General features: G+C 33.9%; 1 protein-coding gene and 2 long non-coding RNA genes across 4 annotated transcripts; 1 reads left to right on the top strand and 2 right to left on the bottom strand.

The window, feature by feature from the left end:
- Positions 1-2,000: 2,000 nt before the first annotated feature.
- On the bottom strand, positions 2,001-4,902 carry LOC145797526 (uncharacterized). The gene is made up of 3 exons (XR_014339081.1): positions 4,734-4,902; positions 4,535-4,612; positions 2,001-2,257 (listed from the first exon to the last, which is right to left on the bottom strand). It is a non-coding gene; the product is annotated as an uncharacterized LOC145797526 (long non-coding RNA).
- Positions 4,903-6,926: 2,024 nt separating this feature from the next.
- On the top strand, positions 6,927-17,508 carry LOC114317618 (CDPK-related kinase 4). 2 transcript variants are annotated; one of them, XM_082884824.1, is made up of 11 exons: positions 6,927-7,751; positions 12,927-13,057; positions 13,452-13,493; positions 13,600-13,708; positions 13,971-14,049; positions 14,968-15,264; positions 15,394-15,503; positions 15,706-15,810; positions 16,496-16,558; positions 16,920-17,087; positions 17,170-17,508. In XM_082884824.1, the coding sequence occupies exons 1-11, from the start codon at positions 7,218-7,220 to the stop codon at positions 17,305-17,307; spliced, it is 1,776 nt and encodes a 591-aa protein (XP_082740950.1). In that variant the 5' UTR covers positions 6,927-7,217; the 3' UTR covers positions 17,308-17,508. The 2 variants fall into 2 exon arrangements, with proteins under 2 accessions (XP_082740950.1, XP_082740952.1); XM_082884826.1 differs by lacking the exon at positions 16,496-16,558 and having other exon boundaries at positions 6,934-7,751.
- Positions 17,509-17,767: 259 nt separating this feature from the next.
- Positions 17,768-18,640, bottom strand: LOC145797525 (uncharacterized). Its single transcript, XR_014339080.1, has 2 exons — positions 18,506-18,640; positions 17,768-18,160 (listed from the first exon to the last, which is right to left on the bottom strand). It is a non-coding gene; the product is annotated as an uncharacterized LOC145797525 (long non-coding RNA).
- Positions 18,641-19,241: the final 601 nt, after the last annotated feature.

The raw sequence follows: 19,241 nt of genomic DNA, 5'->3' as shown, positions 1-19,241 counted from the left end.
GAAATTTGAAGGGCCAAAATCAAAAAGTGACCAAGCATAAATAGGGGCAAAGTGTAGTTGATCCTTTTTAAAAAATAAAAAAATAATCAGATTCATGCCTTGTTGGGAAATTTAGTATTTTAGTTAACTTTTTAATATTTTATGAAAAGATTTATAAAAAAATAAAAAATATTTGGTAGTTTGAATTTGAGTTGGCCTGAATCGTCCGAATTTGTGTATGCCGGTTGACTGCCCAGATGAATGCCCAGATGACCGGTGCAACATTGTCTACCGTAGTTGTCACCTTGTTGTCGAATGACTCACTAGACGATTGATAAGCTAAAAATTAGGCCATTTAGACAAATTCAAATTCAAACTACGTAGCATTATTGTAAAAAAATAGAAAAATAATGTGACAAGTATTTTTTGATTTTTTAATTAAAGATACAGTGTGCTTGGTTTCAATTTTTTTGATTCAATTTTTTGAAAATTGAGTTTTTTGTTTTTTGTGTTTTTTATTTTTATTTTGAGTCAATATTTTTAAAATTTTAAGAAATTTTTTTATTTTTTATTTTTTTAGATGCACTTTACTTAGATGTATCTAAAAAATAAAATATTTTTAATAAAATATTTTAAGAAATCAATAAATATACAAGAATACGAAAAATGTATTGAATTCTCATATATATATATATACACTAGCGTATACCTGTGTCTGAAGGCACAGTGTAAATAATGTTGGGATTAGAATATAATTGTAATCCCAACTCTTGTCTTAAAAATAAATTATCAATTATAGATATGGAATTATGCCTTCAATCTGAAAATTCCTGTTTCTATACCAAGAAAATGGCATAGGCAAACAACCATTGTTGAGCTTTGGTGACTCACCATGAAACAAACTCAAAAACATCTATCTAAGTTCACAGAAGCTGTGGGAGTTTCCAATCAAATGAAGGGATTTGAAATTAAAGTTTATAAGAACATAGGCAAGTTTTCAAATGAAATTCAATTAAGGCCCAAATAGTTTTATTTTAGTTTAATTACGTGTTTATGCGATCTTTAAGTTGTTGTTCTGTTCTTTCATTTACCATCAACAATAAAGAAAAAATTTTTGCAAGCAGGTAAAGAACAAAGTTTTCCAACAATCAAAGCACATCCAAACTCAATGTTTGAACTTTCAAGGAAAGAGAAAAAAAGAAGCTTGAAAACAAAAACCTATTTGGTAAATTTTTAGCAAATTTTTATTTGCATGTGCATCATTTCCTGTGGAGTACACATCGATAAATCAAACAAATATTTTACTCAGATAAATTGACAACAGAGTTGATCAGTCTTGTTAGGCTTACATATCATGAAATGATGAATGTGAAGTATATGCCTAACAAAGAACCAAATTTCAATTTCAGCTACTCAGCTCTTCCTACCAGTGCTTTCAATTGAGGCATGGAAAATAAATGGTTTTCATTGATATGTTCTACTAACGGGAAAAAATAATTTCACTGATGGCCATGTAAAACTTACCATAATCTCCTAACGTTCTCAATTCTTAATATGATGCAAATAAGAGCATCTCCAATTGTATGCACAACCTCACACCAAAGCCAAAATTTGGGATTTAAGCATAGAAGAAAAACCGCTCCAATGGTGTGCCAAAATTTGGCATTGTAGTATATTTGGGCACCAAGTGTAGCAAAATGCCAAATTTTATCACATTTGATCAGTTGACATTTTGCCTAAAATTTACATAGTTGTTATTTTTCCAATTTCAGAATTTACATTTAGACACGGATAAACATGTTGTACAGTGTAGATTGAATCATATGGTGGTTAAAAAAAAAAATACATTTGTACCATGTTGCAATAACCATTGGAGATGCCACACTTGTGTGTAGATATCATATACCCGCGTGTGTGTCACTTCATCAAGATATTATGATTTGGGAATTAGGTGGAAAAAATTGAAATTCATTCAGAAGCTAGAAAATAGGCTAAATTCATGTTCAAAGCCAATAAAAATCTTAACAAATCACAAAAGAGAAAAAATTTACATTTAGAAATTGACAATATGAGAAGAAGTCAACATGAGAAGAAGCAGCAGCACAAAAAGAAATTGACAATATCAAAAAAAAGTAAATTTATGTTTCTATACTGAACACAAAACTAATTAGGTAAATAGAAATCAAGTCGATTACTCGGTTCCATGTGCAGTATTGCTGATGTGTCCAGAAGATTGAGGTCTTCAGTTATGCAACCACCCTCCAATCCAAATTACCTGCTTCAAATAATTAAAAAGAGTTTCAAATTTAATGTTATCCAGTTACCTTTCTAATACAGATTTCACTTAGGTATGCTACACCTGGTTGGCGTTAACACATAAGAATACAATGTAATCCTCTTTATCATCAAATGTTGTTTCATATTTGTGTGGGTGTGTTTTGAGTTATTGACTCCTAATATTATTGTTTCATACAAATTTAACTAAACCCATCAAATCCATTTCAAATTATTAGAAATCAAAACCCATCAAACCCATTTCAGAAATCACAACCACTTCAACCACAACAATTAAAATAGCTTACACCGAATTAAAATTAGAGACTTACAGTTTCACCATCTCTCTGCGTTTACGTTGGGAAGACAAATTATTAGAAATTAGAAATCAAATTATTAGAAATCCATTTAACTTTGAATTTCAGCGAATTAAACCCATCAAATCCATTTCAAATTTCGGAAATCAAAACCCATCAAACCCATTTCAGAAATCACAACGTACTCAATTTTCAAACAGATATAAAATGCATGACACAATGTCAACCAATAGCTAAAGGATCAACTATGGAATAAGTACAGAGCTAAGCACAAATTTCAACTTATTGTTTTGTAAACCTTTTGGCAATCCTAGAATAAAAATATATGGGAGAAAGAAAAAGAATATTACACAGTTGCAGCAACTGGGTTCCTTGGCAATCACATAACTAAGCCAATTAAGTATTACCTAACGGGTCAATTCAAAAACTCATCTACAAAAAATAAATGCACAAATAGATAAATAAATAAAGAAACTTTTAAAGGATATTAGACCTGGTTTGGAATAAGTTATTTTAATAATTTTTAATTTTTTATTAAAATATAAGGTAAAAAAATTAATATATTTTGAATTAGACCTGGTTTGGAATAAGTTATATTTTGTACAAAATAGAGAGAAATTTTTTTCTTTTTATTTTTTGGTATAGGTCGTTTACTTTTAAATTTTTTTTTTGATTTTTTAAATTTTAAGCTAAAATATTGAGAGCTAAGACAATGAAATTTTCAAAAGACAATGAAATTCTTAAATTTTTTTTTATTTTCTAGTCAATTACCATGAAATCAAGAAAAGACCCAGATCCAGATTCATAAAACACTATCTGATCATGTAAACTCAATTCAGAATTAAAGGAAAAATGAATAACTCCATAGAATTGTTCAAATCTCTAGTCACAGAAGCGAATTTAAATGCCAAAGAATTAAAATCAAACCTAGAAATGAACGAATCCAGTTGATCTTGAACCACAAAATATCTATAAAATTCAATAAAATATCTATATATGTACATACTTCTAAGAATATCTTCACACAAACTCACAAGGTACTATTGTTGACTTCCTCATTGACTTGTTACATTTAAAAACAAACACAGGTCTTAATCTCTGCAATTTCCAAATCAAAGAAGATGCAGAGTAATCCTATTGCTATATTTTCTTTCTATCAACAGGCTATTTACAATCTCAATTATGCCTGATTATAGATTTTTTCTTTATATAGTGAAAAATTGAACAAACAAAACAACACCAACAACACCACCATCAATCCAAATCATCAATCGACTAAAAACACAACAATTAGTTACCTTACCCGTATTTTCTCTACCACGTTTGCCTTGTCGCTCTTCACCATCGACAATTACCTCTGTTTCATGAATCTTTTTCTCCAACACACGTTCCTTTTCCTTTGAATCCTTATCTTTTCGCCCCAAATCTTTTTCAGACTTTGCTGCTACTCTTACTCTTACTCTTACTCTTAGAATCCTTAACTTTGCTGCTACTCTTACTATTTTCTTTCTCTCCCACTAAACCCCCACTTGATTCAATCTTCTCACCACCACCACCATTGTGCTTTCTACTACTTTTACTCTTCGAATCAACCAAAGCTTTCGACTTTGAAGTCTTATCCCCATCAATCCTTGAACTTTCCACTTTTAGTAATTGAAAAAAGGAACATGATACTTCAAACATAGAGAAACAACCCATGCATTGCTCTCCTATCCTACGTAATAAACTCCCAAGTCTTCATAACTAACCTACCTAACTCTTAAAAAAGACAAAAAGCATTGAATGGAAAAAAAAAACGTTCCACTCTGCTCCCCCACTCCAAAATGTCCAGAAAGTTGTTTCCTCCAAACCATTTGGGTTCAAATATATTGCACTCGAAATTCTCAGTGGCCATAAATTTAAAGCTAGCAGCATGCTCTTAAAATAATACACATGAGAAGCATCTATAAAGAAGTTACACTTACAGGTATTGCCAGGGCAACAGGATCCACTGGAACATTGAAGGGCTCAGCAGCATCCATTTTCATAACCATCTTAATGACCTGTGAACACATAAGATGATTCATTAATAAATAAGTAAAAATGTTGTAACCACATTTCAAGCAAAGATTGTGTTTACATAGGTGTCAACAAATATGAAATACATGTATATAAAGGTCGTACCCAATGCATACTGCTCCCATTAGACATCAACAACAGGGCGGTTTTTAATTCTTGCTTTTCGTATTGAGGATCCTGATGAAGTGAGTTTGCTTCTTTTTGATGCGTCCTTCCATTCTGCACCTGTTTTGCATTGCTACATGGTTCTATACTGGAGGCAACTATTCCACCTATTAGAAATAATTTATAAATTCAGATCTTATAAATTATCAGCAAACCCAAAATAATTTATAGTTTTTTGGGTTATTTATCATTTTAAATTATTTCGCCTGATTAGAAATAATTATCATCATATAAATTCAGATCTTCGGTAATCTCTGTCTCTCACTTTGTAATAATCATATGATGATAACTCTGAATCTTCGGTAATCTCTCTCCTGCTTAAGTTTTTTGGGTTATTTAAAATTATAACTCTGAATCTCTTTGAATCTTGCGAAATAATTATTTTAATCTGAATTTGTATGATGATAAATTTTAATCTGAATTTATATGATGATAATTATTTCACTATTTTCAGCAGCAAGATTTGAATTTTCAACAGCAAGATCTGAATTTTAATCTGAATCTTCTGTTACAAACCCAGCAAGATCTGAATCGGTTGTAGAGAGAGTTATATAATATGATAATCCAATCCACAAAACAGAGAGAGAGAGAGAGAGAGAGAGAGAGAGAGAGAGAGAGAGAGAGAGAGAGAGAGACAGAGAGGTTTTACTTTCGGGTATGGCGAGGGTTTTGGAGAGAGAGCTTCTCGTCTGGGATTGGGACCAAACTTTTCTCACCATAGAATTAGCTTCCGATTCAACTTTCTTGCTTGCTGGGACTCTGTTGCTGCTACTCTCTCTCTCTTTCGCCTATCGTTGAGGAGGAAGGTCTGTTAAAGCAGGAGAACAAAGAGTGAGAGAGAGATAAGAGGGACAGTTGCGAGAGAGAGAGACAGAGGGAGTTGTAGAGACGTGTTTGGCAGATGTGGGAGAGAGAGAGCAGAGAGGGTTTGAGTGGGAAAAAAACTGATCTCAACCATTGATATAAACTTGGAATTAATCTCAGCCATTGGATCAAAAAATATCTCACATACATTTTATACATTTTCAAAAACTTTCTTTCCTTATTATATAGATATATATATTTTATATATTTTTGGTATTTAGTGAATTTTCTATAGATTTTTTTCACAAATATTAAATTTTTTGTGTATTTATGTTAAGTATATCTAAAAATTAAAAAAATTTAGTGAAAACAAAAAAATATGAAAAATAAATAATTTCAATTTTCTAAAATGTGAATTTTTTAAAAATCCAATTTCAATTTCAAAAAATTTTCAATTTTGCTTAGGCTCCGTTGGGAAGAAAAAAGTTGGGTTTTTCCGGTTAAAATAGCCATAAAAAACAAAATGACTTTTTAGCCCAATAAAATAAAACATCACATCCAACCCATAATGATTATATTTTTTCTCTTACAAAAAGTCAAAAAAATCAAAAAAGACAAAAGCCTTTCCTAAATGAGGCTTTTTAGCCCCATGCTAAAATAGTCAAAAAGTCAAAAAGCAAACCCACTTGCCAAATGAACTCTTAAAATATTAAAGTTTTGACAAAGTTAGTGTAATGATGTGAAAAGTGTGGTATTAATTATATTCTTTTAAAAATTTAAATGTAATTTAGATCTTTTTTGCAACACCAAAAATAAAGTGATGGTGCTATATGCACCAATAGATATACTAATTAATGTATTAACATATATAATGACATTATTATTGACCCCACCTATTATATAAATTACAATTAATTTTTTAAAAAAATTATGTCATATCATTTGTTAATATACTAATTAATATATTAATTGATACATATAATATTATTTAAAATAAAAATATTTATTAATTTATTCGAATGATATCACTTATTTATTTATTTATTTGTATGTCCGAAACAAGACTTAACGTGCGGAAAAAAAAAAAAACTAAAAAAAGGGTTTTACAAATTTGGCATAAGCTAAACGGGATTTTCTAAGTTAAAATAGTCACAATAAAATAAAATAAAATTTTTAATTTAATATGACAAAATATCACATTTAAATTATACTTATTTTATTTTTTCTTTTACAAAAATTAAAAAAATCAAAAAATTTATTTTGAACAAAATTTTTAACCCCAATAACTAACAAATTAAAAAATTAAAAACCCAACCTCTCACCCAAGCCAACCGATATGTCAATTTCAAATGTGCGTTAATGGAGTTAGACAAGAATTGAGTAGGCTTTTTGAAGTAAGCTTTTAATTTTCAAATTTATTAATAGCTTTTACTTCTTTTTATTTTCCATCTCTCTCTCTCTCTCTAAAGCTGTTTTGCCCCCCTCTTCTCTCTCTATCATATTTTTGTCTGTATAACGTTCTTTGGCCGGCGAAGCCGTTATTCTCTTGAATTCAGTCAATCATCCACTGCCCATTTCCAAGACTTTGACCGATCTTCGATCGCAGAATCGTGGCCGTTGATGGGGCATTGCTGCAGCAAGAGCGTTTCAGTCTCATTCGTCAAGGACGACGACAACACCGTCGCCGCCGCCGCCCCCACCACCACCACCACCGCCACCGCCGCCGGCGGATCAAAATCACCGATTCCGGCGGCGCAATCCTCCGGTAACGGAACCACACCAGTTCACTCCTTCTCAGCCAGCCCATGGCAAAGCCCTTACCCGGCCGGCGTAGCTCCGTCGCCGGCGATGACTCCTCGGAGAATGTTCAAGTGGCCATTCCCTCCGCCGTCGCCGGCGAAGCCGATCATGTCGGCGATTCTGAAGCGGCAAGGAGCTTCGAAGCCCAAGGAGGGCCCCATACCGGAAGATGAACGCGGAGGAGTTGAGAGGCAGCTGGATAAGAGCTTCGGATACCCGAAAAATTTCGCGGCGAGGTATGAATTGGGGAAGGAGGTGGGTAGAGGGCATTTTGGTCATACTTGTTGGGCAAAGGTCAAGAAGGGAGAGCTTAAGAATCAACCTGTTGCTGTGAAGATAATTTCCAAAGCTAAGGTATGTGTGGTATGATTTGAAATTTACATATAGTTTGTTTTGGTTGATTTTTTTAGTTCAATTATGTGTAATCAATTGGTCTGTCTGAGTTATATGATTCAATTTGAAATTGAAGCTATGTTTGGTTTTGGCTTTTTGCTAAAAAAATGCAAAAGACAAAATTTGTTACATAAGTTAATAAGATAAAATGTCACATCTAAACTATAATCATTATATTTTTTTGTTTTACAAAAATAAAAAAAAATCAAAAATAAAAACTAAATGAGACTAAAATAGTCACAAAAAAAAAAAAAAAAAAAAAAAGCCTTTTAGCTCTTTCCAAACAAAGACTAGTTTTTGAAGCTAGTTTGTATTGGATTTAGTTTCAATATAAAAGGTGCGGATTGAAAATCCATTTAAATCTGATGATTTGCCAGGATAGTTTTTCTAGTAATAGAAGAACAGAGTTGGTTGGCAATTTTTGGTGACAAAACAAGTTGTAATGGAGGTGTTGGAATATTTAGTTGTGTAACGGTTGTTTGGTAAATTTGTGATACTCAGTCAGCCTGACGCACTTGCAAAACTTTGCTCCGTTACCTACTCAGTTATGATTTTGCATACATGTTTAGTTGCACTTGAAAAAGGTTTTTGGAAAAAAGTGTTTTAATGAGAATAGAAAGGAACTTGGAAAATGTGTTTCAAACAATAACTTGTTGCAAAGCTATCAATCCTTCGATCAATCCTTCTAGGATGCGATTGATTGCTTTTTTCTAAAATGGCCCAATTGATAGGAGATCGCTAGGTGATTGATCCCCTAAGAAAGCAATTTTCCAGTGGGTAGCGATTGACTAGGGGTCAATCACTTTTTGAAATGATGGGGCATAATTTTCCAGAAGGGAGTGATCGGCAGTGATTGACATGCGATTGATCCCTTGAAAGGTAAATGTGATCGATCGCTAATTCATTTTTTCAAAATCTACCCTAATTTGGTTTTCAAAGCTGATTTTTTATTTTATAAAAACATCAAAACTCGTTTTTAGAATATCTCAAAGCAACCTTTTTTTCTCTAAATTCTAGAAAAATTTTGAGTGATATATTTGATCAGTGAGAGAATTTTCTTTATTTAGTTTTTCAAAAACCTTCAAAAACTTTGCATATCTTTGCATTGCTGTGTTCTTACACCCAAGGCCAATTGGGTAATTGGAATTGTTCAAGAATGGAGATCGAGGCATAGCACCTTGTGGTGTCCAAAGGATCAAGAAGTTTGACTGGGTCAGGATGTGTTCGTGAAGCTTCTGCAAGTTATTAAAGTTAGGTAAACCAAGGTGAACGGTTGCAAGTTGTCTCAATTGTGTCTTGTAATCTTGATTCTTATAGTAGATTTGAATTGAGTGTCGAGGCCATGGTTTTTTCCCTCTTGGTGATTTTTCCAGTTGGATTTTTCACGTAATATATTGTGTTATTGAATTGATAACTTTGCGGTTTGTTGAATTGAACATAAATTAAAATTGGCTAATCAGTTAGTTTGATTGTAATGTTTAAGTAATTGCCCTATTTACCTCCCTCTAGGTCTATTCAAACTACAATATTTCAGTTTTGATCTTTATTTTGGTAATTTTTGAATTGGATATTTATATTATTAGGTTGGTTCTTTCACTTGATATGCGTTGGGACTTTGGAATGGTACTTGTTCAAAACTTTTGTTCTTTTGAGGGTGAAGCATGCTATTTACATGCAACTCTTGTGACATGCTATTTCCCGTAGCACCTAAAAGCAGAGGGAGGAGAGGAGAGCCTACAATGCAGTGAGCATATAACTAACCCAATGTGACATTCCTAGATAACAATAAGCAGTTAAAGGGGGAAAGAGTAGGGATGGTATTTTCCTCAACCCCGCCCCCATGGATTTTCCCCTCCTTGATGAGAAAGTGGGGCGTGGACGGATATTGCTTCACTCACCACGTTCTACATGCCCCTGCATCTGCCCAGATTACATTTATTAAAAATATTTATATATATAGTTTGTATAAATTAATTTTTTTCATTATAATGAAATTAAAATACTAAAATATTATACTTCATATTAATTTTTACTAATTTATTTTAATCTTATATCTTATAATTTTCATTAAGTATAAATCATTATTTGTAATATACTATATTATTTATAATTTTTATTAATGTTTTTCATTTTTCAACTTACAAAATTAACCTGTCTCCCCCTGTCCTGCCCCCACCCCCACCCCCACCACCGCCACCGCCACCGCCACCACCACCGCCACCGTTTGTTATGATATGGGATGGGGGTTGATTATTACAAACCCACCCCAAACCCGACCTGTGACCATCTATCGGAAAGAGTTCCAAACCTCTATCTTCATAATAATAAGGGAAATCTAAAACCTATTCCTAGCAAGTTGTTGGATCGAAGTAGGACATTCTTCATCTACCTGACAACAGTAGAGGGCGTTCGATTCACGTTATACGCAATGTTGCAAAAACCATTGATTCAATGAGATATGCCTTTCTTGCCTTAAGATTTAAACTTCTTGTTACTTTCAGGAAATATTTGGAACATAGAACTTACAATAATGCAACATTGGATTCTCTAAAGATTAAGGAACAAGAAGAGATCTGTTGGGAGAAATGTTACTCGAGAAAACATTTTAACAGTTCCATCCAAGTAAGAAAATTTTTTGTATGAATTCCCAAGTTGGTGCTAGAGCTTAATGTCACGTACTGACTCATTAGAGATGTGAGTTCTACGCCAAGCACCTTGTAAGCGCATTAGTTTGTGAGTGATAAGACAGGCAGGATAGATTCCTATCACATCTCCTGGGTTGGTCTGTGGGCATAATTCACAGGGGTATGCAGTACCACTCGTGGAGTCGGTTTTTCAGGAGAATGACAAGTGCCCAGTCCGTGACAAGTAGTATCAAAGCTAGCTTAGGGGCATTGTGATGGGGACGGTACGTGGGACTCACACCAAGCACCTTCATTGTGGGGTCCGCACCAAGGGTGATGTCTGCACGGGGCAGGCAAGTTCCCATGGGTAGGGGAACGGACAAGCATGGAGGCAGGTAGGGTAATGTCCCCCTGATGAGGGCGTCAGGGACGGGTAGCGGTAGCATGTTATGTACCGACTCATTAGGGATGTGAATTCTACACTAAGCACCTTGCAAGCGCATTAGTTTGTGAGCAACAAGGCAGGTAGGGTAGGTCCCTATCGTATCTCCTAGGTTGGTTCGTGGGCATAATTCACGGGGTATACAGTACCACTTGTAGAGACGGTTTTTTGGGAAGATGACAAGCGCCCAGTCCGTGACATTAAGTTGCAGTTTAGTGGATGGAGGTCAATGTCTAAGGCAAGGACAATGTGACATTATTTGGTCTGCAAATAACTAACTTAGCAGTTTCAACTTTCGTTCACTCTTTTGCGATTGAGATACTTGATTGAGGCATCAAAAGGTGTAAGCAGAAGATTATTTGTGGTGAAGCTTTGTTACAGTTGACACATATAGTTGCACTATGTTTAGGGAATATCTATATTAGACAAGGTTGTTCTTTCTAAGATGTAGGGAAAGATGAGAAACATTTTGAGGAAGACCAAATAGAGTATCAAAAATGTGTTGACTGAAATATGCAAGAATGATGAGTTGCTTGAGGAATTTTTGCCAGTATCCTTTTTACCGATGAATAATGTGTGCATTGAACATTAGATGTTCGGAAATTTCTGCTGGTTTGTTGTGACCCATTTTAAAGCTTAATGTAGGTGAACCTTCTTTTTCTTGATACAATTGCAGCTCAGAGAAACTCAAAATTTTAAGGCTTGTTTGGTTTGGATTTTCAAATCAAATTTTGAGAGCTCAAAATCCAAAATTTGTTTGCTTTACAATTTTCTCAAAACTGTTTTCAATTTCTTTTTCTATCTCCTCTCTCCTTCTCTCACATCTTACACATCAATCAATCATTTTTTCTCTCTCCTCTCTCCTTCTCTCACATCCTACATATCAATCAATTATTTTTTCTCTCACACCCATCTATTTAACTACAAAAAAACTATAAATCATCCCAAACTACAAAACTCCAAATCTGTAAAAACTATTTTCAAAATATACAATCAAACAAATTTTCAAAATTTGAAAACTCTTTCCAGAAAATTATCTCTCAAAATTAATTTTGAAAACCTAACCAAACGCAGCCTTAGCTTTACATGTGTCTGCTGATTCTGAGGCATAGTTAATCAGATCATGTTCATTTTGATAATTTTTATTACTCCTTATTTTTCTTTGCCTCGTATCTTGTAATCAATGGCATGAATTGTCAATGTACTAAAATAGGGCTAACTGGCAGAGCTTTCTTTCAAGGCAATTATTAAAATTCATTTTAGCCTTTTTTGCTATAGCATTTCCATGTAATACTTTCCATATCTCCTCAACCATTGATGCTTCATCTGCGGGGAATTTCCTTAGCTTTGTTCAAACTTAAGAAGTAACTAGTGAATGTCAAGGTCACAAGTGACCTCACACTTGCATTCTATACCTTTTGAGGATGGTTAATCATTGGGTAATTGTGATACGTGTGAGGTTGATCATTGGATCAAGTTAGGATCGATCAAACTGGAGTCAAGCTTGGCAATATCACTTTTTGGAATATAAGTTTTAGAACCCGGAAACTGTATGTCCTATGTAGAGATGACAGCAAGTCATGAATTCGGCAGTAGCAACTGAGCTGTGTATTCTTTGTCCGAAATAATGTTGTTGGGATTGAAAATACATTGAAATTTTGTTATCTGAAACTTGTTTGTAGTAACGTTAGGTACATAAAGATAGTTCTGAAAGAGCTATTTTGTTAGTTCATCTCCTTGTTAGGAGATAAAATTGGATGGTGTTTCATAATGATTAGAATCTATTGGTTAACTGCAATTTTCAGCTAAAACAAAAAATTGTTTGATAGTGATAATGATTAAAAATGCTGTGTTTGACTTGGTTCTTTTTCACTATGGATCAAATGTTGAAATTTTAGCTGTCAATTACTTTTGTGTTTTGCCTGTGCAATGGTATCTTCTTCAATGTTGTGTAGGTGACTCAAAATTTGCTAGTATTTCTCAAATAAACCTATTAATTATTCTACCAAGTTGATAAGTTCTAATTCCAGTCATTGATAAATAGGTAACTAACTGAGTATCGCTTGGCAGATGACGACAACAATATCAATTGAAGATGTTCGTAGGGAAGTGAAGATATTAAAATCCTTGTCTGGGCATAAGAATCTAGTCAAGTTCTATGATGCCTTTGAGGATACCCAAAATGTCTACATCGTAATGGAGTATGTGTTTCCTGTTGTAATTTTCTTTTCAAGTTGCATATGGAATCATGGTTCAACCTGTCCTGGGACTTGACATATTGGTTTTCTGCTCAATTGTGTACGTGTAGATGTATTTGCATGGCTTTGTGGTTCATCAATGTCTTTACAGATTGATTCAGTTTTAGTCCAATCATACTGACTTCATTTTTGTCAGTACTCTGGATCTCAAAAAATTTCCATTGCTGTTCCTCTGGTTTAGAGTTTTCAAATCTAATGAATTCAATTAATGAAGATGGTCTCTTATGATATTCTCACTTATGCCAGTTTTACTCCTGGGTTTGTATACATGAATTTTCAACAATGTTGTGAAAATTTAAAGTGTGTTCTAAAGCATTTATGATTTTGTCTTCAACAGGTTGTGTGAAGGTGGAGAACTACTAGACAGAATTTTATCAAGGTAGAAATGGAAATACGAATCTGTACCACTTGTGGTGGTGTTTAGTTTTACCATCAGATTTAATGTGTTTTTTTTTTTAAGGATAAAGTTTACTATGTTGTTCCAGAGGTGGAAGATATCCAGAGGAGGATGCTAAAACTATTGTCATCCAGATATTAAGTGTAGTTGCTTTTTGTCATCTTCAAGGTGTTGTACACCGTGATCTAAAACCAGAGGTAGTTATTATGTGCATATCTTTTTCAATAATTTACTTGATTTGCTTTATTTGGAAATTAATATTTGTTTAGGAAATCAAAGCAGTGTCCATAGGCACATAGAAATTGTTTGTTGTATGCCCATTTCTCGTTCCATTGTTAACCAATTACTTGTATGATTTGATTGCTTGACAGAATTTTCTTTACATAGAAATTGTTTGTCGTATGCCCATTTCTCGTTCCATTGTTAACCAATTACTTGTATGATTTGATTGCTTGACAGAATTTTCTTTTTACTACTAGAGATGAGGATGCTCCCATGAAGGTTATTGATTTTGGTCTATCTGATTATATTAGGCCAGGTAATGTCTGAACAACAACGTTGAATTATCTTTCTTATCTTTCTGCTTCCTTGTATAGGTGACATATTTCTGCTCAATCAGTATCCGGTAACGAGTAATATGTGTTATATTAAATCCAATTTAACTATATGTAGTCGCACTATCTATGCTGTTTTTTGTCTATATCTTTCTTGTTGTCAGTACTATTCAAAAAATCATTTGGAGGCTTTGATGTCATCAATCTTTGTGGTGTTTGTTAAGGAAAGCCCTTCATTTCAGATGTAGCACTTTTTTATGTACCTTTAGTATGGTTAGAAAGAATAATTGGTGGTTAGGAATGTTGCCTCTCATGTATAGTCCTCCATCACTATTTTCCAGCTGGGTTAAGGGGTCAACAATGCCATATTTGATCTCTGATCCTTCCTGGTGCTTCATATAAAGAAGTAACTTCCTGATCTATACATTGTGTTGGATAGCTTAATATATACATTGTTGGATCCATTTCCTAGGTTGAGGGAGGTCTTGGGTTTAAGTCTCACTATTTACATTTGGGCCCTGTTTGCATCTTTCTCTCTCATTTGCATTCTATCTTTTCTCGATGTATAAATGTTTGCATCTCCATGTGTAAGATGGGGTGAGAGAGGGGGCCTTGTTTGGGAACATGTTATTTTAATAACTTTTTGGTTTTTTACGAAAAGATGTGCACAAAAGTAGAGAGAGTGATGTGACAACTTATAGTGATTTTTTGACTTTTTGGTTAAAATATGTAGTTGCCAAAGAAGTTCTTGTGGTTGTTTATACACTTTTTATGATCCTTGGCGTTATATTCAGTTACATGTATTTTCTTTTAAATGTTCTATGGCTTCTCTCTTACCTATTCTTTTCTTGATTTGGTATTTAAGTTCGAGTAAAAAACCTTAATTTCTTGTACTCATGCAGATCAACGTCTCAACGATATTGTCGGCAGTGCATTCTATGTTGCACCTGAAGTACTCCATAGATCATACAGTTTTGAAGCAGATATGTGGAGTATTGGAGTTATAACATATATATTGTTATGTGGAAGCAGACCTTTCTATGCAAGAACTGAATCAGGAATTTTTCGTTCTGTGCTAAGAGCTGATCCAAATTTTGATGATTCGCCTTGGCCTGGGGTATCATCAGAAGCCAAAGATTTTGTCAGAAGGCTTCTGAACAAGGATCACAGGAAAAGAATGACTGCTGCGCAAGCACTAAGTAAGTGCTCACTGAATGGCACATATATTCTTTTAGTGGGGGTATATTCTGGATATTTCTTATTGTAGTTTAATCATCTGGATAACTCTTATATTCTATTGGAAATGATGAATGCTTTTTTAACTACAGCTCACCCATGGTTGCGAGATGAAAACCAAGATGTGCCTTTAGATTTCCTGATCTACAAATTAGTCAAGTCATATGTTCGTGCCACACCTTTAAAGCGTGCAGCATATAAGGTTTTTACCTATCAAATACTGGTTGATTTGTAAACATCTTAATGAAATAGGCTTCTTGTAATTGATATACGGGCATGTGTGCCTGTATATGGGTTCAATAAGTAACTTCTAGCACTTACCTGGTACACCTTTTGAGAAAGGCAGCTAAAAGGTAGCTGTGGTTAAAGTCATAAATTTTCATGCTTATTTATCTACTTTGCAGGCTCTCTCCAAAGCCTTAACAGAGGACGAGCTCATTTACCTTAGGGCTCAGTTTAGGCTCTTGGAACCAAAAGATGGGCGTGTCTCACTCGATAATTTTAGAACGGTTAGTTGGTTTTCTCTTTTGTATAATTTCTTTGTTTTTTTGTTTGACAGTAAAGCCAAGTTTGGCTACAAAGAAAAAAGTGCACTTATTTCATCTTTTTATCTTTTTTGGGTCACATCAATCAACATCTCCTCTTTATTTTTTCTACACATAATACAAAAAAAGTTAAAAAGTGCACTTATTTAGTTTTCCCAAACTAGGCCTTAAGGTAAATGCTTTGTATTCATAGAAGCTAGTGTGACACAGTGTGATATAGTTATTTAATAATAGGTAAATTACACTGACCTCCCCTGATGTTTGAAGAAAATATAAGTCCTACAATTCTGACATAATTATGTTGACCCCCCTTTTAGTGAGGCTAAAGGAAACTGAACTAATGTAGATGGTGTGAGAACACAATGATAAATAAGATAAAATATACATTTCAATGTAAAAGATGTGACAAATATCATTTTTCCATCTATGAGTAATAGATTACTGATGACAAGGAGGCCAAGTATTAAGTGAATTAAAAACCTTTAGAGAACTCAATGTAACTATGCCAAACTTGTGGAGATTGTATTTTCTTCAATTCTCGCCCGGGGGGGGGGGGGGGGGGGGTTAATTTAATAAAAGTATCTGTTGTCATTCCTTGGTGTTCGATGTTTTTTTCATGACCATTAAATTGACTGAAAAAATTATGCAGGCTCTTGTGAAAAATGTAACTGATGCCATGAAAGATTCGATAGTTCCTGATATTTTGAATATGGTGAGACGTCTCTTTGTACTTGCATTGATAGATTTGAGTTTTATTTTGAACTCGATAAATTTGAAATTTGATTGACATGTATATTGCTACAAAAGTATAAGGTTTATAGAGTCGTACGCAATATGCATAATATTGTGATGGATTTATGACAAAATATTCAAGATTCGCATGATATGATGTGAACTTCCCATTTGTTGAAAAATTAAAATCATTCGACTATAAAATTTGTTATTGTTTCGGATTCTATTGCCATCTTAGCTAACTCGTAATTATGTGTTTTCATCTGGGTTTTGTACATGGACACCATTTCATTTTGTACCTTCCAACCATAAAGCTAATGCGTGTATTTTTTTAATTGAAGATGGAACCGCTCTCTCATATAAAAATGGATTTTGAGGAATTCTGTGCTGCGGCAATAAGCACGTACCAACTCGAGGCTCTTGAAGGATGGGAGAATATTGCAAGCACAGCATTCAACTATTTTGAGCAAGAAGGAAACCGAGTCATTTCAGTTGACGAATTGGCCCAGGTACACGCATTTTATCTCAACATAAGATTGCTTGTTGTTGATTTCACTTTCTCGGACAATGAACTTCAAAAATTTTGTGCAGGAAATGAAATTGGGTCATACGACTCACTCTTTACTCAAGGATTGGATTAGAAGCTCCGATGGAAAACTAAGTTTCCTCGGCTATACTAAGTTTTTGCATGGTGTGACAATTCGCAGTGCTAACACAAGACATCAATAGAATGCATGTCTAATCATGGACATAAATTTGTCAAATGAAATTTCCTTTTTAATGCCTGGTTTTGGTTTTCATTCTTTTTTTTTTTTTTTTTTTTTTTTTTGGGAGAAAAAAAGAAAGTTGTGTAGAAATGAATCCCAATCCTTTCAAATTATATGCTCAAGATGTGCTCAAGATCTATCTAACAGGCTTCCTTTGTGAAAATGGATGGGTATACAAAGTCATGTATATATATATATTTTTTGGCTAAAATTATAAAAAAAAAAAGAAAGATAGGAGGGGGCGATCAACCCATGACAACTTTTCTCGGGCAAGACCATAGGAATCCCTACTTGCTGGGGAATCGACGGGAGGGGGCTGGGGCTTGTAGATGAGCCTAGAGACACAGAGGTACTGCAATATAAGAGATCTATAGGTACTTTTCAAGACGGATTTGAGTTATATCATAAATTCAACCCCAAGGAGTTTTTTTTTTTTGTGGAGAAAACAGCAAACATTATCATTTAGTTATGTGCCGGCTTAACGACCAACCTATTGACCTTGGACACATTAAGAAAATTAAAATACATACTAGTAGACAATATATCCGCCACTAAAGTTGTGGAGGATAAAAAAGGATGGACTCTTTTACATAACACATCAATCAAAACTTGAGAGTCCGTACATATACAGATATTCAACAAATTTTGCTCCTTTGCCCATTGAATAGCTTGTTGACAAGCAGTAGCTTCCGCCGCAAACACTGATGGAAGGTAGAGTTTTGTAGCTCTTTGGGATATTGGTTCACAGGTGCCGTTGTAGCAGATCGAAGCTATTCCTGCGCTTCCGTCTTCCTTCCTCCATGTCCCATCTGTCCCTGAAAATGAACACCATGAGGAATATCATTAACAGGTGCACATGTTTTAGTTGAAAGACCTGGAGAATGTATAGCATTATATCCTCATTTAAGACCAAAAACTCATCAAACCCCTGAACCGCGCTTTGATATGCCGAAGATCAAAATAAGTCCTAAGCTAGAGCAATAGTTCGTTGACAGGTTAATGAAATTTCTTAGAAAACTACACTATTTCTTTGCTTCCAAATGGCCCAAAACAGAGTAATTAGCTGCCGACACAATCAAGGTCATTAACCTCCTTTCCCCAATGATTTAACCAAGAGGAAAAAACGAATAGGATTTCCGATCGAAAAATCAAGACTATACCCTTTGGGAATCTGGGCATTGGAAGAATCTTTCCTCATTCGATTGTTGTTTCATAGACTTGAAATCATGTCATACGGACCACCAAATCACGGGTGTATGCCTCCCACCACCAGGAGTAAGAGCATCTTCAAATCCAATTTTATACACATTTTGGCAGGATTGTAAAACCAATTACTCGGCTGAGCTTGGCCCGCATGAAGATAGAACGTTAAAAGAGCCAAACTAGGAGAAATGGATTTTGTTAATCGGGCTCGAGATAATTTAAGGCCTAAAGTGATAAGTTTAAATAAGTTTCAATTTTTTTACTATTATCATATTTTTTATTTAAAAATAAATTTTTTTCTTTTTTTTAAAATTTTTTTTAGAGGGTGAAAAATGCAAAACAACTAAAGATAATATTAAAAATATGTATTTTTACAATATACGGTTAGTCATATGGTGCTACACAGTTCTGCCACTGAGTTGCATTATAAAAAGTAAAGTTGCTCAAACTCAACTCATGGTCATCTTGATTAAAACTTATTTGAAATTGATTTGAAAGATATATGAATTAAGTTTGAGCACAATTTAAAACTCGTGTTTTTAAGATAAGTTTATCTTGACTCACTTACAATCACTCATCTTATCATATGTGTGAACAAAACACTCTTTATGATTAGTTGACACGGTGCAATCTTGTATTTTAAATAGGATTCAATAGTTGTTTGGTAATAGTTATAAGTTAACTTTCATGATT

Source organism: Camellia sinensis, chromosome 1, assembly GCF_055761805.1.
Source record: "Camellia sinensis isolate YWXY chromosome 1, ASM5576180v1, whole genome shotgun sequence".
NCBI lineage: Eukaryota > Viridiplantae > Streptophyta > Magnoliopsida > Ericales > Theaceae > Camellia > Camellia sinensis.
The sequence above is the reverse complement of the archived record's forward strand: the minus strand, read 5'-3'. Positions and strand labels throughout refer to the sequence as shown.

Bases quoted from the DNA above. Each gene is read 5' to 3' on its own strand.
- LOC114317618 (XM_082884824.1), top strand. From the start codon at position 7,218: ATGGGGCATTGCTGCAGCAAGAGCGTTTCAGTCTCATTCGTCAAGGAC. The intron at 15,265-15,393 runs GTAAGTGCTCAC...TTTTAACTACAG, and splicing joins GACTGCTGCGCAAGCACTAA to CTCACCCATGGTTGCGAGAT. The intron at 15,811-16,495 runs GTTAGTTGGTTT...AAAATTATGCAG, and splicing joins CACTCGATAATTTTAGAACG to GCTCTTGTGAAAAATGTAAC.